The 23,268-nt window shown below is 51.2% G+C and overlaps 1 protein-coding gene across 1 annotated transcript in view; it reads left to right on the top strand.

The window, feature by feature from the left end:
* MSANTD1 (Myb/SANT DNA binding domain containing 1) overlaps positions 1 to 3,705 on the top strand; it is a 6,787-nt gene extending 3,082 nt beyond the window's left edge. The window contains exons 4-5 of the mRNA XM_024745084.1: positions 1,775 to 2,050; positions 3,465 to 3,705. Coding sequence (XP_024600852.1) covers positions 1,775 to 2,050; positions 3,465 to 3,705 — 517 coding nt within the window. The remainder of the gene's footprint in view (positions 1 to 1,774; positions 2,051 to 3,464) is intronic.
* Positions 3,706 to 23,268: the final 19,563 nt, after the last annotated feature.

Genomic DNA, 23,268 nt, shown 5'->3' with positions numbered 1-23,268 from the left:
TCCCCTGCATCGGCAGGCGGACTCTCAACCATTGCGCCACCAGGGAAGCCCCGGAGACAGCTTTTTATCTATTAAGATTGTCGGGTGAATTCCCTGGCGGTCCAGCGGTTAGGACTCTGCGCTCTCACTGTCGCGGCCCAGGTTCAATCCCTGGTTGGGGCACTAGGATGCCGCAAGTCGCTCAGTGTAACCGGAAAAAAAAAAAAAATGCTGGTTAAGGAAGCCTGGGGGTGGCCAGGTTCCGTGGGGGGTGTTTTGTTGGCACACCGTTCAGGTGCTCCCCACGCCAGGGCGGGCCTTTCCTTATTTCTCTGAGGAGTGGGCTGGCTTGAGTTGACAGACCAGGAGCTGGGGGGACGCCTGCGGAGGGCCTGGGCTGGGCCCCGAGCACCATCGTCCACCCGCTGTGCCCATGTCCGTGTTGCCCTCCGCGGGACGGACGGTGGTCCGTGGTCAGGAAGCCGGAGCGGCCTGCTCGTCCCCACGTGGCCTGTCCCGGGCTTCCTGCCGAGGACAGTCTGCTTGCTGGGTGCTGCTGGAGGGCACGTCCTGCCTGGCCCGCCTCTGCCTGCTGCCCTGAGCCACGCACCTCTGCGGGGGGCCACTCTTTCAGGTGGTCAGCTCGTTATCTGCAGTGACCAGTGTGACCGGCGGCCACACCCTGGCGGGGAGCCCCTTGTCAGAGACAGAGGCCATCTGGCCACGGGGCGCTCTGTTGCTCAAAGGCCTCCCCACAGCAGGAAGAGCGAGGGGCAGGAACATGGGGGCTGGAAGCTGAGGCCAGGGGCCCGGGAAACCCTGTGGCCTCTTTCCTGGCCTGGCTGGTGCTGCCCAGCTGTCTTGCGGCCGCCTCTCCCCATCCCTCACCTCCCAGGGGACAGCCAAGGCCCAGGGACCTTCAGGTTACGTCTGCAGGGGAGGGGAGCATGGTGCAGGGCCTCGGATGGGCTCAGGCCCACACTGGGCAGAGCTGTGCAGTGCAGACCCTGGGCCTGGGGCCCGAGTGGGGATGGGGGATGCCAGGCAGTGTGGGAAGGGACCCCGTCCGGCCCAGCCCGGGTCCTCCTGGTACCTTCAGCCGAGAATATCTGACAGCTTGCTGTTTGCCAGACACCGGGCGTTGTCTTCTTAAATCTTCCCGAGAGTGACGGCCACGTGAGGAGCTTACTTTGATCATCCCCGTTTTACTGATGTGAAAATGGAGGCTCAGAGAGGTTAATGGACCTGCTGATGGTCACACAGCAAAGCGATGGAGATGAGAGACAGACTCAGATGTGCTGGACACTGAGGCCTGTGCTCTTACCTTCTGAGCTTCTTGCTCCCCAGGGCGTCCTCTTTAGAGAAGCGCGTTTATTATATGACCGTACTTTACGTTTGCATAACACATCATGTTACATTTTATTCCCATGTTGGTATTATACCATATATTTGGTTATTGCCGGTTAACTTGTTAAAAAGCAGCATTTGTTCATTGCAGAGAGTTTAGAAATTCCAGAAAAGCAAAGAGAGGATGAATGAGCCCAAGGTCCCGGCACTCACGCTGGGGCACGTGCATCCTTTCCAACATCCAAGGTGGTGTAGGTCCCGAGCCCGACTTCTTGCTGAGTCCCATGTCACCTTGGCCCTGGGGCCCGGCCGATTTTTCTGGGGAGGCCTGGCTGCCACGTGGCTCCCCCAGGTCCGGAGCCCCCGAATGCCCCTCCGCCGAGGGCCGGGCGAGGCAGGGCCGGGAGCAGCTGTTTCTCACCCTTGGCTCTTGTGTCTTTCGTTTCAGGAAATTAAAATGCATGACAGATAGCGAGTCCGTCCCGCCCGACTGGCCCTATTACCTAGCCATTGATAGGATTCTGGCCAAGGTCCCCGAGTCCTGTGATGGCAAACTGCCGGACGGCCAGCAGCCGGGGCCCTCCACGTCCCAGACCGAGGCGTCCCTGTCGCCGTCTGCTAAGTCCACCCCTCTGTACTTACCGTATAAGCAGTGCTCCTACGAAGGCCGCTTCCAGGACGATGGCTCCGCCAGCTCCTCCAGCTTACTGTCCCTTAAGTTCAGGTAGTGTGTGTGCTTCCCTCTCTTGCCTCCACACCAGCGGGGCCGGGCACCCGCCCTCCGGAGAGGGGGCTGAGGGCCGCGAGGGGGCTGTCCTGGCGGCGGCATCCTCTACTGGCCCGGGCCGGCCGCGGAAGCCCGGGTAGTATATGCACCAGCCCCAGGGGCAGGGAGGCCAGAGACAGGAAGGCAGGTGGTTCCCGAAGCTTGGGCTGTCGTGTCCACAGACTGGGTGCATCTCCTGCTCCGTCACCGCTTAGCTGTGTGGAAAGTCCTTGATCTCTCTGGGCCTCAGCCTCCCTCTGTGAAATGGGGATAAATCAGGACCTTCTCCAAGGAGGGCTGGGACTGGAGGCGAGTGCTCCCGCCTTCCCTCAGCTTCTGGCTCTTGCGCTCCCCCTACCCCAAGCAGACTGTGCCCTGGGGTCCCCTTCTCCCTGGCCTGGCCGGGCCGGCTGGTCTCTCAGCACCAGGGAGGGGGTGTCAGGCTGAGCCTCCAGGGTGTGCTCGGAGCCTGGCTGCAGTGGGGGGACGCAGCCCCTCTGCCGTCCACGGCGTCCTGCCAGGCATGTGCTGACCTTGCCTAAAGATACCCTCAGTCAGGTGTGCGGGAGACACACCCCTGTGGTGTGGGGGCCGGGGAGCCAGAGGAGGTGACGTTTGGGCTGGGCTTTCACGGATGAATAGGAGTTGGCCAGTGGGGGAGAGAACAGGAAGAGTGTGGATTTGAGCCGTGGCCCTGCCTCCCCTGAGCCTGGTCTCAGGTCTGTCAGATGGGAGTAGGGTGGGGTGAGGAAGGCATCTCCGGGGGCCCCTCCAGTCTGACACCCCCAGTCTGGGGGGCTGCTGCTCCGTTTGTTCTCAGCAAAGACCCCAGACAGAAATGCCTTTGCTGGTGGCCAGGCCGAGTTGCAGGGAAGTCTGAGATTTACGGACAGTTGTTTCCATGGATTGAGCCCAGTTCCCAGACTGACAGCTGCCTCAGGCATTGCACCAGGACTGGGACGTGGGGCTGTTCTCCCTCTCGGGGCCGAGCTCTGCTCTCTGCCCCTGAGGTTGGCGGGGTCACGAATCTTCTGCACAGAAGCAGAGGGCCTGGGCTTGGGGACGGGCAGGATCTTGGGGCCTGGTGGGGTTTGGCAGCTCCCTGCCCACCCGTGGGGGCCGGTTAGACCCGGGATGCCCCACCCCCGAGCAGAGAGCCCAGGGCACGCCCACCCAGCTCAGCGGGTTTGGGGGTGCTCTCGTGGCAGGGAACCCCCGCCTCCTAAGCCCGCGCCCCCTTCGTGGTGGGAGGGCCCGGCCCTCATGTGCGTGGACGGTAGCCCAGCACCCCGTGTGCCCGGTGGCGGCCGGGAGGGTCGGGCAGGCCCGGGCTCCGTGGCCAGCCATCCACACGCCGGCGCTGTCCTTCCAGGTCGGACGAGCGGCCCGTGAAGAAACGCAAGGGACAGGGCGGCCACTGGCAGAGGAAGAAGCTACGGCTGCTGGAGACCATGCTGGAGGAGCAGCGCCGGCTCAGCCGCGCCCTGGAGGAGACGTGCCGCGAGCTGCGCCGCGGGCTGGACCAGCACAGCCTCCTGCAGGCGCAGGGCCTGCAGCTGCAGGAGCGCACGATGAGCCTGCTCGAGAAGATCATCGCCAAGTCCGGGGTCTAGGCCGCCCACCGGCCCCCCGCCGCCGCCGCCTCGGCCTCCAGCGTTAAAGCCCCCCGGGCACGCGGCCGGGGCCCCGGGCTCAGTGCAGGGCAGCTCCCGGGAAGAGCCTCCCGGAATCTGCTCTCCAGTATCGTCACTGTCGACGGTACTCGGAACGGCTTTTGATGTTAAACGTGTCATTTTCATCACTGCCTGGAAGCGGAGGTCACGGTGCAGCCTTGGAGGGAGGCGCAGGCGGTCCCTCCCAAGACGAAGCGGGTGGACACAGCGCGGGGGCAGGTGTGTCCCCCTCCCTGGGTCTGCTGCGTCGGCCCTGAGAGCCTCGAACACCCGGGCCAACCCCAGAGGCCCGCACCGCCTTCGGCGGCCTTTTCATCTGTCCCCCCGGGACGTCGGGCGTCCCGACGGCGCTAATAACAGCGGTGGCCCTGCCCGCTGGGGACACCCTGTCCTGTTCCACCATCTCTGCCCAGGGATGCGGCAGGGATGAGACGAGGCCCAGCCTCGGGGAGCTGACCCTCGGGGGGCAGGCAGGCGAGTGAGTGGAGAAGCCAGGTAAGAGCAGCTTGTGGAAGTGCTGGCAGGGCAGGGCCGGGCTGGCCGTGGGCACACATAGCCAGCAGCCATCCAGGGGCTGCCTCCCCGGGAGGGAGATGGGCTGGGGGTGGGAGCCTCAGCACTGCGAGATCTGCCAGCGGGAAAACCCTTCCAGAGCGCCCCCCCCACCCCCCAGTTCCTCCTGAGTCTCATCCGGGCCCAGGTGGCTGAAAGAAGGCACCACAGGAGAGCTGGGGGTTACGTTTTGTTCAGGGCCTCCCTGGGGACGTAGCCTGGGACGCTGCCACTCCGTAGCTCTGAGGACACTCTTCCAAAAAAGTGGGGAGAAAGAAGCCTCTTGATATGTGACTTTTGGTAGGAGATATGGCAGTCAGGTCCCAGTGAAAGGTCACAGCTAGTCACAAAGAACAGACGTCTCAGTTAATGGCTGTAGCGCTTTTCTCTGTATGGGAAGAACCGGATTCATTAAAACTTGCTGAGATACACGTCTACCTGTCCGAGGGCCTGATTGTTTGTCCAAAGCACAGAGTACCCCGTCACGGTCTTCACGTCCTTTGTCTGGAGTGTGGAGGGCTTCGTCCTGTCACCTTTTTTGGGGGGTGGGGGCCACGCCGTGAGGCGTGGGAGCTCTTAGTTCCCCGACCAGGGATCAAAGCCGGGCCCCGTGCGGTGGAAGCGCAGAGTCCTAACCACTGGACTGCCGGGAGAGTCCCCATCCTGTCGCCTTGATCCCCTCGCAGGGTGCACTGTGGCCCCACCCCCGTGCAGCTGGGAGAGGCCCTCGCAGGGTGCACTGCGGCCCCACCCCCGTTGCTCTCTGTTCTACAAGGAATGCCTGGTTCACCCCTGAACTAGCAAGTTGCTGCCACACAGCAGGGTTCTGAGGAGACACGGTGGGTGGGGTAGAAAAGCTCCTCTGACTGTTTCTCAGCAAACTGCTGGGATTTTTTGTGGGGCTGCGGGGTGGGGAGTGGAAGCCGGGGCCCTGCAGGAGGCTGCCGCAGTCTCCCTGTGTGACAGCCACCAGCTCATCTGAACCTCCATGACCCTTGAGGGCAGCCAGCCAGTAACCAGGGCTCTGCTGGTGTCAGAGCACCCCTGGTGAGCCAGGCGGTGTAGACGCCTCTCTGCTGGAGGGAGGGGCTGGGTGTCCTGTGCAGCGTGGAGGGCGGGGACGGCCCAGCGGGATCCCCTCGGAGAGCACGTGCTGTGGACTCAAACCATTGCACTTTGGGACTGAAGAGGTGGTGTGTCTGGGGAATGTTTACCCGGCTCTGCAGCAGGGGTGGAGCCCTGCCGTGTCAACTTGCAAGTATTCCCACGAGCCCCAGCTGCCGGGAGTGCGCTGCCGGGTGTGCACGGTGGCTCCCGCATCCACCACAGAGGCCCAGAGCCTGGAGGCGCCTCATGTTGAAGGCCTGTGTTTGGGGGCTGCCCTGGCGAATTTCTAGCTCTTAGACAAGGCACCGGCACGAGAGCTCACTCAACTGACACTAGGCCCCGGCCAGGCTGGGCCTGAGAGGGTCTGGACTGAACCCCGACAGGCAACCGACCCCACGAGGGTGGTCATGCCCAGAAGCCCTCCAGGAGGGGTGGATCGAGTCATGGGGCAGAGTCTTCACCTTAAACATCTTTGCGTTCCTAGAATCAGGGTCACGAAGTATCAGTATTTCAGAAACCGCGAGGCCTCAGTTACAACATGTAATTTTGCTTTTTTGCATTTGTATTTAGAGGTAATCTGGTCTGTTTTCTTTTCCCTGCTCTCTCCATCAGTTTGTAATTAATGCCCCTTCTCTGTCCTCGGTGGAATCAGCTTATCCCTGTCCTTGGTCTGGACAGAGCCATTTAGGGTCCAAGCGGAACTCAGCTGAGAACCACCCAGGTCGCGCCCTTCATAAACAATGTGTCTTCAGCCACTTTCCAATGTCTTCTACAGGTTATTGGTCCGTTAAGGAAGGAAAAGTGGCGATATCAGTAAATGCTAAAACATGTGATAAGATTCAGCAAAACAACATGTTAACGATGACAAGTAAAATCAAGAACCAGACAGATGTGCTCACTTTCACCATTATTATTTTGTTCCTTGACACTTAGCATTAATGCATTAAGACAAACAAAATAAGCAGGATAAGAGACGAAAAGAAGAAATTAAAAATACCTTTATTTTCAGATCACATTTTTATATACCCAGAAAACGAAAGTATAGAAAAGATCAAGAGCACATTAAACTACCTTAAACCCGTTAAATATGCGGATGGAAAAATTCACAGTTACGATTCAGAGCTATAGAATATCTACAAGTGGATTTAAGCAGAAAGGTATAGGATTATATGAAGAAAACTATTCGGTCTCATTGAAAAATGTAAAACAGGCCTCCCGCCTTCTGAGATGGCCACGCTCTGTCTGTGAAGTGTGTTTCTCTCAAGGCTGTCTCACCACTTTTTTTTTTTTTTTTTTGCGGTACGCGGGCCTCTCACTGTTGTGGCCTCTCCCGTTGCGGAGCACAGGCTCCGGACGCGCAGGCTCAGCGGCCGTGGCTCACGGGCCCAGCCGCTCCGCGGCATGTGGGATCCTCCCGGACCGGGGCACGAACCCGTGTCCCCTGCATCGGCAGGCGGACTCTCAACCACTGTGCCACCAGGGAAGCCCTGTTCTCACCTTTTGAGACAGACTGCATTATGTCTATGGAATGTGTATCTCTCTAAATAAATCCACTTCTTACCTATCCAAAAAAAGAACATTTAAGACAATATCTGAGCATGTGGAGAGATCCCAGAAACTCCAAAATATAATATAATTTTATTAATGTAATCCCAACTCTGCTCTCAATAACACTGCACTTCTTTGTTTTGAAATGGGTGGAATTATTTTAAAATTCACATGAAAATGGAATAGGGCAAAATCTCCGAGGCCGATAAAAGTGGGAAGACGTGCTCAGCTCCAGGAGGCATTGGGAAAATATGAAATTAAATGCGAACATGCATTTCACACTCGTGAGATGGGGAGAACGTCAAGAAACGACTCGGACACGGCCGGTGGCCATATAGACTGATGCAACCGTTCCGAGGAGCCATCTGGCATTTCCTAGTAAAGCTCGTCAGCCGGGCCGTTCCCACACGTGCCAGCCCAGGGCTGAGTTCTCAATCCGGGGCCTCAGGACCCCCATAAATAACACTCTTCAAAATTATTGAAGATGCCAAGAGCTTTTCGTTTATGTGGGTTCTAACTGCCAATATTAATACCTGTTAGAGTACCTTATTAGAAATTAAACCTAAGATTTAAGAAATATTCACTTCAAAATAACAATAAACTCACTACCATGGTAACCTAAGTAACAATTACATGGAAAATATGTTTTCCAAAACAAGAAGTTTTAGCGAGAAGAGTGGCAGCATGTCACATTTCCTCAAATCTCTGGCTTCAGAGAGGTCAGCGTCCTCTGTGGCACATGGCTTGGTTGGAAAATGTGAGAGAATCTGGGAAATCCAGACTCACACGGTTACACGTTTGGGAAAGAAAGGAAGGTTTAATAACATCTTCAGGTCACGGACCTTCTTCCTCGTGACGACACCCAAACTCAACAAGCGGTGGTCCCTCTCGGGCTGGTTGCAACGTGGAGTCTGAAATCATATCGATGAACTTTCACTACTGTCTTACTGGCATCCATCTGTCCGTCCTGCGCCTGGACCAGTCCTTATGCACACTTGTTCCTGTGGGATCACACACTGGGCATTTGGAAGATAACGGATCACCAAGCAATGGAGGTGACAGTCATGTATCAAAGTGTCACTTTTGTGAATGTCACCATCGGTCTCGGCAGAAAAGTCTTTAGTTTGGTAAGTTGGCGAGCTTATGGTGGCGGATGCAGGTTTTTCACAATCCCAGTCTTTGCATGAAAGTTTGGATTTTATTGTTGGTCACAAACACTCCGTTTTCCTTGAAGGGACAGGCTCACTTTGTCGTTTTCAAGAAAATGTCTGCCAGGTCTGAATACTCGGAGCTTCTATCAGTCCTTCCTTCAAGTAAAAAGTTGTTGCATTAAAATGTGTGTGTATTTTTTCAGCCAGCAGCTCAAACAGCGGCACACGTGCTTTTCCCCAACCTCCCCTCAGGCCTGGAACTGAAGTGCTTTGTGTGTATCTGCCATTTGGTCACACGGCAGATTAAGCCATGGACTCGAGGGCCAAGATTTGATAGAATTAACCCTTCTCCAGCAGGTGCTGCCTCTGAGGGCCCCAGGCAGCTGACACTGTCTTCTGGAGTGTTCCATTGGAACCGTGCTGGCCAGAACTCCTCACCCGATGTGGTCCCAGGGTCCCAGGGTCAAGGGTGAGGTTGTGTGAGGCTGGGAAGGCGGAAGTGAAGGGGAGGCCAGGATGCTCGGGAGGCCGCAGTGGCTTGCGGTCGTGGGGGGTTAGGGGCATCGACGCAGCAGGGGAGAGACACCGCTGTCTCAGCTGTTCCGGTTTGTCTGGTGCAGTGTGACCGGCCACGTGAGCCGTTTCGGGGAACCGGTTCCACGGCATTTTGGGGGCACCTGCTCAGGCTCAGGTGCTGTGATGCTGTGTCCCTGCCCTTGAGGAGCTGAGGACAGACCTCGATTCCTTCATTCAGCTCTCTGCTGTTCGGTGTCAAGGTTGATTCAGACGATGCACCGAAGACCCTCCCTCCCCTCCCTCGTGGCAGAGCCTGCTAAAGGCCCGTCAGTATCCATGCTTTCCTTCCTCAATGGCAAAATGCTTATATTATTCTGGGCAACAATGTTCCAACTAAATCTGACCAAAGTCCCTTGCAATTTAGGGTGGCAAGTAAGGCATCTGAGGAAGTTAGGTGCAAATTCTAGGAAACCTCCTTAAGAAAGTAATAGGCAGGTATGTGGGTTTTTCTTGCCCTTTCCCCACTTTCTCCTGCTTCCTGCCCAGCAACAGGGGAGATGGAGGAGATGTCTGGCTCTCCAGCAGCCTTCCAGGACTATGAGGCCCTCTTGAGGATGAAAGCCACAAGCCCAACAGAGCAGAAAGACCGAGGGCCCTGGCATCTGTCTGCACCGTGAAGCTGCTGTGTGGGCCTGGCTTCTCTTATGTGAGAGAGAAATAAAATTCCATCCCATGTCAGTGTTATTTCCAGCCTCTGTTTTTTGCAGCCAAACTCAATTTTTAACAGAGAATTTAGTACCAGAAAGGGGAAAGGGTATTGGCAACAGCGGCTCCTAGAACCATGTACCAGCCAAGTGGAGGCAGCTGACTGGGGGGCAGAGGGGTCACGAGGGCCTACCCATTGCCTCTGGAAAGCCGGTGGCATGCGCCATGTCACGGGGATCGTGTGGCTAGACTGCCACCCACCTGGCCCACCTTGGCAGGCAGACACACACAGGCATGATGGCAGCGCTGGGGGGATGGGGGGAATACGTGCAGAACCCTGGTGAGAGCTGGGCCCTCTTGGCACCCTGAGCAAGGCCCCAACAGCAGAAGGGGAGCCCGGGGGGTGCGCAGCCTCCTAGGGCCAAGGCCCCTCACACCATGCGTGTACGGGGTCCCCGAGTCGGGATAGGGGAGGCCAGGAGGGCCGCAGGTGTGGGCAGGGCCCCGGGGACCTGGGCTGCTCTCAGCTCAGAGGCCACAGTCAGCGTGGGGGCCTCGCTCCCCGGGGAGGGCCTGGCACACAGACCCCGCCCCCCCTCCTGCTCCAGCTGCCGTCTCATTTCACATCCACAAAGTGCCCTCAATGCAGGCCTCGCCCCCCAAGCTTTCCACCAGCTTCTGGAACTTTCCCATCTTATTACACCGGTTTGTTACTACTCCTCCACTGCCGATTCCTCGTTAATCCGTTGCACCCACCCTCCTCCTGTCAAGCCCACAGCTCAGGCTGCCGGGGGGCCTGGGGGCCCGCCTCTCCCCAGCTGCTTGCCCCGCAGGCCACGAGCTCAGCTCACAAAAGCCCATTACTGTTGAAATTTAGATTCCTGCTTCATGCCTGACCCCCACCTCCCTTATTTTCCAAAACGCCTTCGTCTTTTCCTGTTCAGAGAACTTCCAAGAGACCTTCCACGTTCTCCGGGAACAGTGCGGCTCCCCAGGGTGCCAGCTGGTATCTCCTGCAATTATCCTTAAATTATAGGGACAAGTTTAATTTCACAATAATTAGAAATATCAACTACAGCTCAAGCCTTCGAAACTAATGGAATTTTAATGGGCAGCTGCTCAGGTTACAGCCAAGGATAGTAACGCTCCACCACTGTGCGGAGGGGGCGGCCGCAGGCGTCCGTGCTGGGGGGCGCAGGGCGGGCTGGCCGATGCTCTGGGGCCGCCCCGGAGGCTGGGAGGTGATGGGCGTACCCGGTCCTGTGGACTAGAGCCTGCATCCCGGACTTTGGGCCCCAAGCTCAGTGTATTTCCCTCCTGAAGATGCATCCCGGGCCCGGGTCCGCCCACCGGCAGCCCCCGACCCGCTTGGATCCGAGCTCCTTCCCCCCCAGGCCAGAGCCCACCCCACCCTGGCGCCCACAGGGTGGGCCACGGGGAGCTTCCTCTGAGGGATCTGGGTGTCTCTCCTCTCAAGGATTGCAGTCCAGTGTCCGAAAACAATCGTTTCACGTGTTTGGTCCAGTTTTCAGTTGTTTGAAGTGTGTGGGCGCGGGTGGGGGAGTGATTCCATCCAGACCTGTGACACCACCGGGGTGGAAAGTATAAGTCAATGGTGCCTTTAGGTAGGCAGAGGTTTTGCTTTTGATAAAATCAAAATAACCTAACGTTTTTCTTTTATGGCTACAGTTTTTGTGGCGTAAGAAATCTTCACCAAGGTCATGAATTTATTTTCCCACATCCTATTCTAGCAGCTGTGATGATGTTTGGATCTTTGATCCAACTCAGATTAATTATTGTGTATGATGTGAGTCAGATATCAAGGTTCATTTTTCTCCATGGTTATCCAGTTACTCCAACACATCCCCCCACGGAATTTTTCTGGTGCCTTTGTCAAAAATCAATTCACTGAACACGAGTGGGTCTAATTTCTAGACTCCGTTCAGTTCCGCTGGTCAAATGTCCACATCATCGTGATTACTGACTGTAGTTTATAGAAAGTCTTGAGGTCAGATAGTGTGAATCTTCCAACTTTACTTCTTTTCTGAAATTGTTTTGTTTACTACAGGTCTTTTGCGTTTCCTTATACATTTTAAATCAGCTTGTCAGTTTGTATCCACAAAAGAAGCCTGCTGAATTTTGATTGACACAGCATAGATCTATAGATCAACTTGAAGAACATTGACATGTTACCAATCAATATTGAATCTTGCAATTTTTGAACGTGATATATCTCTCCCTTTGGAGAAATCTAATGCATACTTTATTAAATCTATTCCTCAGTATGTAAATTCTCCAATTATTTGTTGGTAGTATATAGAAATACAATTGTCGTTTGTATCTGTAGCTTGCAACCCTGCCAAACTTGCTTATTAGTCTGTTAGCTTTTTAAATAAGTGCCTTAGGACTTTCCAGGTTTATAACCAGGTTTTCTGTGAATAAAGGCAGTTTGCTTCTTGTCCTGTAACGGGTATGCCTTTTATTTTTGTTTCTTGCTTTATTTCTCTGGCTGGGACCTCTAGGACAATGTTGAAAAGAAGTTATGAGAGTGGCATCATTGCCTCATTCCTGAGCTAAGGGGGAAAATTGTCTTTTACCCATGAGTATGATGTTAGCTATAGGTTTTTCATAGATGCTCTTTATTAAATTCAGGAAATTGACTTCTATTTTTAGTTTGTTTAGAGTTTTGAATCACAAATGTGTACTGAATTTTGACAAGTGCTTTTTCTGCATGTATTGAGATAATTGCAAGATTTTTTCCCTTTATTTTGATAATGTGGTGAATTATAAGGGTTGCATTTCAAATGTTAAATCAACCTTGCATTCCTGGGATAAGCCGTACTTGTTCATGGTTTTATTTATAGTAATATTTTGCTGAGGATTTTTATATCTATGTTCATGAGGACATGGGTCTGTACTTTTCCTCTTCTCATTATGTCCTAGTCAAGTTTTGGTGTCAGAGTTATGCAGACCTCACAAAATGAGTTCAAAAGTGTTCCATCTTTCTTTGTTTTCCAAAAAAAGTTTGTGTAGGGAATGGTGTTATTTCTTCCTTAAATATTTGATTCACTCCAACAACATATGTTTCTGGGATTTTATTTGTTGGTATCTTTCTATATAGAAAATGCTGGCTTTTTTCCCTAAAAACTTATTATGAAAATTTCAACCGCTCAGAAAAGTGGACAGAATTGTATAATGAACAGTCATATCCATTTCCTAGGTTAACATTTTGCTGTACTTTCCTTAGCAGGTATCTATCCATCACACCATCTTATTTTTTGATGCATTCCTAAATCACAGACATCAGCACATTTTCCCTTAAAGATTCTTAATTCTTTGTTCAATTTATTTAACTGATATAGGGGTAGTCAGACTTTCTACTTCCTCTTGTGTAATTTTTGTTGTGTTTTTAAAGGAATTTTTCTATTTTTATATAAAAATTTATTGGCAAGTTTATTGTCATCAAGTTGTTCATACAATCCTCTTACTATCCATTAGATATCTGTGGGCCCTGTAATGATATTCCTGACATTAGTAGTTTGTGTTTCCCTCTAACCTTCATTTGTCTTACTAAGGTTTGATAAATTGTATTAATCTCTTTGAAACACCAACTTTTGGCTCTCTTGTTTATTTGTTTGTTTTCCCTGCGGTTTGGCTCTTCTGTATCTCACTAATTTCTGCCCTTATTTTTTTTTTATTTTTTTTTTCTCGCGGTACGCGGGCCTCTCACTGCTGTGGCCTCTCCCGTTGTGGAGCAACAGGCTCCGGACGCGCAGGCTCAGCGGCCATGGCTCACGGTCCCAGTCACTCCACAGCATGTGAGATCTTCCCGGACCGGGGCACGAACCCGCGTCCCCTGCGTTGGCAGGCGGACTCTCAACCACTGCGCCACCGGAGAAGCCCATCTGCTCTTATTTTTATTATTTCCTTCCTTTACTTCATTTCCTTTAGGTTTAATTTGCTCTTTATTTTCTTGCCTCTTAATGTAAGGCTTACATCATTAATTTCAAACCACTTTTTGTCTGTTTAAACACTTGAAGTTGAAACCACACTTGTTGATATACTGAGTTTTTTACAATTCAGTTTGATATATTTTTCTAATTTCTCTTGTGATTTCTTCTTTGACCTTTGGATTATTTAGAAGCGTGTTACCTAATTGTCAAAAGTTGAGTGATTTCCTAGGTATCACTGTTGATTTCTGTTGTCAGAGAATATATGCTCTATGACTTCAGTCCTTTAAAATTAACAAGATTTATCTTACGGCCCAGCATATGTTCTCTCTTGGAAAATGTTTAATGGACCCTTGAAAACAATCTCTATTCCGTAGCTGATGGGTGTAGTCTCCTATACACTTCCTGATTATTTTGATTTTTCATCAATTTATGATAGAAAAATGTTAAAATATTGCTGTAAATCTATTAAATTATTTGTCTATTATTATTGTCTCCTCTTAGTTCTCACAATTTTGCTTCGAATATTTGAAGATGTAGCCACTCCAGATTTCTTATGGCTATTTTTCCATGGTATTTCTTTTTCTATCCTTTCACTTTCAATCTAAATGTGTTTTTCTATTTAAAGTGTGTCTCTGCTAAACTAGAATATAGCAGGTTTTTTTAAAATCCAGTCTGACATGTCCTGCCTTTTAATTGGAGTGTTTAGCCTATTTATATTTAATGTAATTAGTGATATTGTAGGTTTAAGTCTACTTGTAATCTTACTAATTGTTTTCTGTTTGTCCTATTGGTTCTTTGCTCTTTTGTTTCTCCCTTTCCTATCTTCTTTTGTATTAACTGATTTAAAATTTTTAAAAATTTATCTCCTCCATTGGCTTTTTAGCTACAATGCTCTTTGAATTATTTTTTTAGAGGTTGCTCTAGGGATTCCAATATGTATCCTTAATCTACTTTTTTTTTAATCTTTTTTTAAATTAATTTTTTAAAATTTATTTATTTTTGGCTGCATTCGGCCTTCATTGCTGCGCATGGGCTTTCTCTAGTTGCGGTGAGTGGGGGCTACTCTTCATTGCCATGTGCGGGCTTCTCATTGCGATGGTTTCTCTTGCTGCGGAGCACAGGCTCTAGGAGCGCGGGCTTCAGTAGTTGTGGCATGTGGGCTCAGTAGATGTGGCTTGTGGGCTCTAGAGTGCAGGCTCAGTAGTTGTGGTGCATGGGCTTAGTTGCTCCACAGCATGTGGGATCTTCCCAGACCAGGGATTGAACCTGTGTCCCCTGCATTGGCAGGCGGATTCTTAACCACTACACTACCAGGGAAGTCCCCCTTAATCTACTTTGAAATCATATTATACTACTTCACGTATCATGTAAAGACCTTTCAACATACAATTCCATTTCCTTCCCATCTTTTGTGCTACTGTTGCATATAATTTACATGTACTTTTATTATAAACCTCATAAAACATTGTTATTATATTTGCTTTAAATGTTCAATTGTGCTTTAAAGAAAGGAAAAACAGGGAAATAGGACTTTCCTGTTTACACATATATTTACCATTTCTAGTGCTCTTCATTCCTTCGTGTAGATCCAAGCTTCCATCTGGTATCATTTCCCTTCAGCCAAAGAACTTCATTTGGCATTTCTTGCAGCATGTGTTTACTAGCAACGGATTCACTTTTGTTTACCTGAAAATGCCTTTATTGTGCCTTTATTTCTCAAGGCTATTTTCACTGGATATAGACTTCTCAGTTGACAATTTTTCCTCCCAGTCTTTTAAAAATGTTGCTCTTTTGTCTTGGGGCTTCCATTGTTTCTGATAAGAACTCACTCATTTTTATTATTTTGGTAATGTATGTAATATTTTTTTCTCTAGATGTTTCTAAGATTTCAGTTTTTGTTTTCAACAATTTGTGTCTAGGTATGTTTTCTTAGTATTTATCCTGTTTGGAGTTTGTTGAATTTGGAGATCTATGGATTGATTTTTTTAAAAAATCAAATTTGAGAAAACCTGGCTGCTATTTCTTCTAATGTACTTCCCCCATTTTATCTTTCTGGGACTCCAGTTACACATATGTCACACCACTTTATATTATCCCATAGGCCACAGCACTCTTTTCCTTTTACTCAGTCTTTTTTCTCTCTTTGTGATTTAGTTTAGATTATTCACATTGATCTGTCTTCAAGTTCACTGAAATTTTCTTTTTCAGTGTCTAGAAGCCTAGCCAATCATTTTTTATTTCAGATACTGTGATACTGTAGTTTTCAGTTATTAAACTTCTTTTGAGATTTTAGAATTTCCATTTGTCTTCCCAAATACCCCATCTCTTTATCTATTATTTCTTTCTCTGTAAATTCTCCTACATATTCATAATTTTTTTAACATTATGTGTCTGTTAATTTCAATTCCTGGATTATCTAGGGTCTACATCTTTTGACTGTGTTTTCTTTTGATTATAGGTCAAGTTTTTCTGCTTTTTCACGTTTCTTATAAATTTTTATTCTGTTGGAGACATTGTGTGTAAATGAACAGTGGTGACTGATATGTAATGTTTTGTTTTGATTTTGTTCTGTTTATTTCCCACAGAAGGCAAGCTGTTTCCTCAGTTTGGGTGGGGAGCCTATCATTCAGATTCCTACAAGAGTCAAGGTGGCTCTGGAACTGGGACACACCTGCTGTCAAGCCTCTCCTTTCACTTGCTTTACAGCATTTGAGTCTGGGTGGGACTTGGTGATTTGTCATCTAAGACGGCTGGTTTCTCTCCATCCCGGCTCCTCCATCCGCTGCTATGTTGACCAGACCCCTGTGCCAGGTGTGGACATTGCTGCCATAGTCTGTTCTTTTTTTTGCTTTCTTTTTTACATTTTAAACTTATTTTATTGAAGTACAGTTGATTTACAATGTTGTGTTAGTTTCTGGTGTACAGCAAAGTGGTTCAGTTTTATATATATGTGTATAAAATATGTATATATATATATTCTTTTTCATATTCTTTTCCATTATGGTTTATCATAGGATATTGAATATAGTTCCCTATGCAACTATACAGTAGGACCTTGCTGTTTATCCATTCTATAAAATATTTTTTATTGAGGTATTTTTACTTGTCATAATATTCATCCATTTCAAGTTATCCAGTTTAACAATTTTTTTTTCGGCTGTGCCACGAGGCTTGTGGGATCTTAGTTCCCCGACCAGGGATTGAACCTGGGACCACGGCAGCGAAAGCACAGAGTCCTAACTACTCGACTGCCAGGGAATTCCCTAATGATTTTTTAAAGTAACTTTACTGAGTGATGCAACCATCACCATAAATTAGTTTTGTTTTCGTTTTTGTTTTTTAATTGAAGTATCGTCGAATTACAGCGTCTCAGTTCTACAGCAAAGTGATTCAGATTTTTTTTTTAGATTCTTTTCCATTATAAGTTATTACAAGATACTGAATATAGTTCTCTGTTCTATACAGTAGGTCCTTGTTATTTATCTATTTTATATACAGTCATGTGTATCTGTTACTGTAGTCTGTTCTTGATAAAGAGCTGTCTTTCTCCGGAATTCAGTTCATAAAAGTTTCCTTGTACCTACTGGTCTACTAACCCCATAGAAAAGTATAATTATTTTTTTCCCTGGATTTTTCTTGTTGTTACCATGGGCGTGGAAGCCTTTGCCACCTTCTGCACCCGAGGTGGAGGAAGCACCATTTTCTTTCCTTATTATGCTCCACGTTGAAAGTGCTTAAGTTAAGATAGAAGACAAATTAACACATTTGTCAAATCCTTCCTCGCAGGTGGAGTGAACGCCATAGATTCTCACATAATAAGTGCTGTTTCCCGACAGTGCTGATGTCCGTTTGCCTTGCTTTCCTTCCTATTTCTATTCACGCTTGTTTCCAGAGGTTCCCAGAAGTTAGCAGAGCATCTGCTGCAGTTTCCCTGAGAGCTGAGGAGCATTTGCAACACGGAGTGTCCATAGCCCCGTACGCGTTAAGTACACGTGGCACGGGACCTGACCGCGACAAGGGACCCTCATTGCAGACCCCCGGCAGGGTGGACACTGGACACCAAAGCTGTGAATTGTTTATTTAAGAAGATTCCATTAAATTTTCAACTATCAAATACAGCAATTTTACCCTCACTTAAATACTTTAAAAGATTGTTGGGGGAAGATTGTGAAAATGGTGCTAGGATGACGTATAAAGGAAAAAGTAAACAAACCGAAACCATGGCCAGAAACCCAGAAGCCCTCTTTGTGCCAGCTGTGGCACAGAGTCTGAATTCCTTATCGGGAGATGTGGCTCTGAGGGCGCCAACAGTGACATCACGCTTGGGAATCAGACAACCATTGTATTTGATGGTTTTTGCGCCTGCCCAAAGATAGAGCATCTTGATGAAATGTGTATCGTATTTGACCTTAAAATCACCCTCAGCAACACAAAAAGAACGTCAATTAAATGCTATTAAGGCAATTAAATTGAATGTATATAAGATTTAAGCTGCATTAGAAGAGTTCAATGAAATAGCAGAATATCCTCAGATAAAGATGAATCGTGGTCTTCAGCGGAAAATGAAACTGATTTCAGGTTTGCTCTGTTCAGTCATTTGGTACACTGATGGCTATTGATAACACTAGAAAATGCTTACCAAAAAAGTAAGTAAATAAGGCTATTTCATGTTTAAAAAATAAAAAACTTTTTATTTATTTTTTTTTTGCGGTACTTTTGCTTTTTTATGTTTTTTTTTTTTTTTTTTGGCCGTACTGCGCGGCTTGTGGCTTGCAGGGTCTTATTTCCCTGACCAGGGATTGAACCCGGGCCCTGGCAGTGGAAGCATGGAGTCCCAACCACTGGACCGCCAGGGAATTCCCTATGTTTGTCTATTTTACCAAAATAAAAAAAAAAAAAATTGGAGAAAACCCCATAGCTTTAGCTCTTTTTTTTTCAATTTTGTTGTTTTATAGGAATTTTGTCAAGGTGGAAGGACAGAAGGAAGGCATTTTATTGAACATTTTACTGGCTTCAGTTTTAGTATTTATTAGTATTCAGGCAGATGTGGTGTGTGGTTCCCATCTGCACTGTGACTCGGGGGCCCTGAGTATTAGGCATGCTGTGGAAGAGCTGAAGGCTGGCAGGGACCCTGCCCCTGGGTCCTGGTGTCCCGGGAGGCTTTAAAAAACTCCTATAGACTGGGGGCTTAGGCAACAATCATTTATTCCTCACATTTCTGGAGGCTGGACATCTAAGATCAAGGCGCTGGCAGATCTGGTGTCTGGTGACACTTCGTGGCTCATAGACTGTGGCTGTCTTCTTGCTGTGTGCTCACGTGGCACCAGGGGTGAGGGAGCTCCCTGGGGGGGGTCTCTTTTCAAAGGACACTAATCCTATTCATGGGGGCCCCCCCCTCAGGACCATCCACCTCCAGGACACAAACGTTCAGACCACAGTACCAGCCCTTAGGGTTCCTGCCTACGTATGAGCCACAGCTGCAGACACTCAAGTCACCCACCTGGAAGGTCCCACCTGTCTCAGGACCCTGACATGAAAGTCCAAGGCAGCACTGACCAGTGGGGCTCCGAGAGGGTCCTGGAGGAACCGGGGTTCAAGAGGAGGAGGCCCGGCGACCCTTTGGCCTCAGGTGAGACACTCCCCTTGGTCTCACGCAGAGGGGAGCACAGCCCCCTGAGACAGGCACGCAGGGCCGGGATCTGAACCTGGGTGGGCGGGTGGTCGTCTGATGGGCGGGTGGTTGGGTGGATCCCTTTCCTTTTTAAAGCAAAGGAAACATAGCAGCCTCCCCAGGAGGCCATGTCTCTCCTGGGCGGACACAGCCTGTCCTGGGGCCCCAGCAGGCCCCCTGCTCCTGAGGGAGGGAAGACCCAGAAATGCACCCTGTCACCTTGGACCTGAAAGGGATGAGATTGAAAAGCGTGTGAAAACTCCGAGACTTCCTGCTCTTGGGGGTGCCCAGGGCACAGACAGGGCTTTGTGGAATCGTCTATTCCTTCTCAGGTCTTGCCCTATCACTGCCATATTAGCAGAGACATCCCGCAGCCCCAGGCTAGGGACTGCCTCTCGGGGCGAGCCAGGAAATCCCATCACAGGACTAACTGGGAAACGTAGAGTCCAGATTCCTTTAGGTGTGAGAGGCAGTGCCTTTGTCCAGCCTGGGTGTCTCCCTGGTTATTCGTGACGTCCGTCAGAGGTGGGGGGACTGAGGGCTGCGGGGGATCCAGGGACGCAGGACTTCCGATGCTAAAGCCTGGAATGGCCCAGGTGAACTGGGACAGCTGGTCCTCATAAAAGGGAAAGGTCAGACCTTCACCCCGCAGTCTGAAACGTTTATTTCCTATGCAGGTGGTGGGTGGGAAAAGCATTTCTCACCATAGAACCAAAATGCAACTTTCCTTACTTTCTCCCTCTTTCTCGTCGCAGCCCGTGCAGGGGGGCAAACTTCCTAGGTCCCTAAAATTTTCTGGTGGCATTAGGGTTTTCTGCTTACTCTTACATAAAAGGCAGCTAGCTTTCCATCACTTAAGTGGCAAATATAGTCTCAATTCAGAATCAGTCCAAATCAGTGATATCAAGTCTGAGATACTAATCAAAGTTCCACACTTGAAATCAAATCAAACCCTCCTGCCCTGGGCCAGCTGGAGGCTGGAATCCTGGGAAGGGCGAGGTGAGCGTTTCCCCTTCCCCAGTCTCCTCCTCCCACTGTGCCCCAGCTAGTTGCCACATTTTGTTTTTCTTTTGTTTTTTAAAGAAAAAAATTTTTAAATATTTATTTAGGCTGTGCCAGGTCTTAGTTGTGGCATGCAGGCTCTTTAGTTGCAGCATGCAGACTTCTTAGTTGTGGCACGTGGACTCTTAGTTGCGGCATGCAAACTCTTAGTTGCAGCATGCATGTGGGATTTAGTTCCTCTACAAGGGATTGAACCTGGGCCCCATGCATTGGGATTATGGAGTCTTACCCACTGGACCACCAGGGAAGTCCCTAGTCGCCCCCATTTCTGTCCCTGCAGGTGGAATGGAGGGGGTGGGGGAGAGGGAGAGGACTGAGGGAACTTCTGGGGTCTGGGCCTGCCGGTACAACATTCCTCTCTCTGCAGGTACTTTCATGGGTCCTTGGGTGAGACCACGGGTGGACGGGTGGGGACCCCCCGGACACCCCCTCCTTCCTCGGCCCTGAGGAATCAGGGTTCACTCCTGCCCTTGCTGTGGGCCCTCTGCCTCTTGGGGTGGCAGGCAGACAGGACAGTGATGCTGGCACCACGCATGGTCCACGGGATTCCTGGGCATCCTTGTGCACACACAGTCAGGGTGTGGGATGGGCTTGGTGGCCCGGGATGCCTCCCGGGTCCCCAGCGCCTCCTCTGCAAGGGACACAGGACACAGAGTGACACCTGGATGTGGAGGAGGCATCAAGTATCCCCCATGCTGGGTGGGACCCGCAGCAGGACACCCCAAAGAATCTCTCCTCAAACCCTTCTCCACTCCCTCCGGTGGACAAGCGGTCCGGCTGTCTTGCCTTTGTAAGCTCCCCCTCTGCACTTCCCCGCCCCCTTACTCATCATCCATCACAGCTGTCACACTGTCACCTGGATGCAGATGGACCCTGGCTCTGCCCTGCCCGTGGTGCGGCTGGGGGCTTTCCCTCCTGCTCGGTCTCATCACCTGACAGGTGGGATAATACTAATAATACCCACTCCATGAGGCCGGCTGACTAGGTGATGCCCCAAAATTCCCCACGCACAACCCCTGTTGTCTCCATAGAAAACGCAGGAAGCACCCGTCCGAGGGGCGCCAGCACGGGGTGGGGAGCGGGGTGGGAGGCTCTGGGTCCTTACTGAGACGTTACCTTGGGGCTTTGTCGTCCCTGGAGGTGGACGTGGGCGGCCTTACAAGCAGGCGCGCGGTCTTGTTCCTCGGCTGGTGCGAGCGTCCTGGCGCCCTGATCCCACGCGGGGCTCCCCGCAGCCTGAGAAGGAAGCTGTCCTGAGGAGCGCGCCTATCCCCCACCTGCCCCGGACCTGAGCTCGGTGGCGTGGGTCCGAGGGTGTCCGGGTCCCAGATAGAGGAGGGCGCATGACGGACAGGGCGACCCTGCCGGCCTCGCGACATTCCTCCTGGGGAACAGCGGGAACAGCCTCGCGCGCCCCGTGGCCGCGCTCCAGCTCCTCTGGGGGCCTGCAGGGCCACGGCGCGTACCGAGCACTCCCGAAGCTCAGAGCAGCTCAGGAGGCACGAAGGGCAGTGCGCCCCAAGGCTGGAGGCCCGGCCCGGCGCCGCACCCTGGAGAAGGCTTGGCACCATCTCCGGGAGCCCGGGTCCCCACCCATGGCTGTGAACGGGCAGAAGCGGGGCCGGCAGAGTAGAGAGGCCAGGCCGGGGAAGCACCCGGGGTGCCCGCCCCCAGAGGCGCCCTGACCTGGTGCTCAGCCTGCCCAGGGGAATTCTGCACAGGCCCAGAGGTCCCCCAGGATGCGGCCTCGCTGCGCCAGGAGCATGGGCTCGTGCACACCATAGAGAGGGATCAGAAAGGGGACGTCGCCGTTCGAAAAGGGATCCTCATCCGTTCCAGGTCCTGGTCTTAAAGGTGAGTTCCAGACGCTGCCTGCTTACCGAGGCCGCCGCCGAGCAGTCTCGGAATCGCTGTGGGACTCAAAGTGCAGCGTTCAGAAATTACTCCCCCGACGTTTTCCTGTCTTGAGGGGGTGTTTCTGATTTATTTCTTGTCAATTTCCCGTGGAGGAAAACACAATCTCCTGACATACATTGTCCCCCCGTAGGTATTTTTCCAGCAGGAGGGGTTCTGTTCCAGTGTGTTTAGGCGGTTGGTGGAGAAAAGACGTTTCAAAGTGGGGACTGCCCAGGAGGGGACATTCACGCTGCGCAGGGGCCTCCCTTTTCTGCTCCGTGAACTCGGCTGAGGCCAGGCCGCCAGTCCCCAGACCACCAGCAGCCCCGCGATCCTTCTGCGGGGGAAGCAGTGTGTTCTGGTTGATTATATGTTCTGTTTCCGGAACAATATGGTCTGTTTCGTGCGTACTATTTGGTAACAGTGCCCCTGATTAATACAAGTTCTCTTTAGTGACCATACGCTCTATTTAATTAATTTCACGTGTTCTGGTTAAAAACAACATAGTCCTTCACTTGATTTATTTCGTCTGTTCACTGATCCTAATGAATTCCAAAACACAGGGCGCAGAGGGAGGGTGGGTTCTGCAGACCCTCGGGGCTGGCCAGCTTGCCTGCCTGCAAGGGAGGGGCTCACGAGGGGCCACTTGGGGATTTCAGGTGGGGACAACATGTGAGCAGGGCCCGAGCGGGGGGCGCTCAGCCCCATGTCTAACTCGCTGGGGTCTCCCAGCTGCTCTAATCCACTGGGCTCCACACCAGCCTTGCCCCTTGGGTCTTGGCCCGGCGCCCCTGCCCCTCCCTTGCCTACACCACGGCCTCCAGTCTCTCACACCCACTGCTGCTCCTTTCCCAGGGCCCTGTCCCTCCCCAAGGTCGGGGCACTGTCCCCACTCCCCAGCATCACCACCACTGCCCCTTTCCTTTGTCCCTCCACCCAGCCAAGGGCTCTTCTGGAAACACAGCTGCCTAGTATCCTGGACGTAGTTCCCAAACTCCTCCTGAAGTGGCCCTGCAGGCCTCTCTGCCGGACGGCCCCCACGGGCCATGGCACCTGCTGGGCTGGTCCACCTGGAGTTCCTGGAGCCTCTCCTGTCCCAGACGTTGTGTCCCCAAGCCTAGCACGTGCCTGGTATGCATGGGCACTCCCACCCTTCTGATGGTCCTTCCTGTCCAGGAGCTCCAGGGTGGAGGGGGGTAGTTTGGGCGTGTGGGAACTTGACCCCTTTACAGAATGTTGGGACGGTGGCAGGTGGGTGTATGGGTCTGGTGGGTGCATGGGAGGGGTGTGTGGGGTGGAGGCGGGTGTGACAGGTGATGGGTGTGGGAGCCGCTTCCCAGCA

Source organism: Neophocaena asiaeorientalis, unplaced genomic scaffold, assembly GCF_003031525.2.
Source record: "Neophocaena asiaeorientalis asiaeorientalis breed wild unplaced genomic scaffold, Neophocaena_asiaeorientalis_V1.1 scaffold65, whole genome shotgun sequence".
In the NCBI taxonomy this organism is placed as follows: Eukaryota; Metazoa; Chordata; class Mammalia; order Artiodactyla; family Phocoenidae; genus Neophocaena; species Neophocaena asiaeorientalis.
This window is presented reverse-complemented; position numbering and strand designations above follow the sequence as displayed.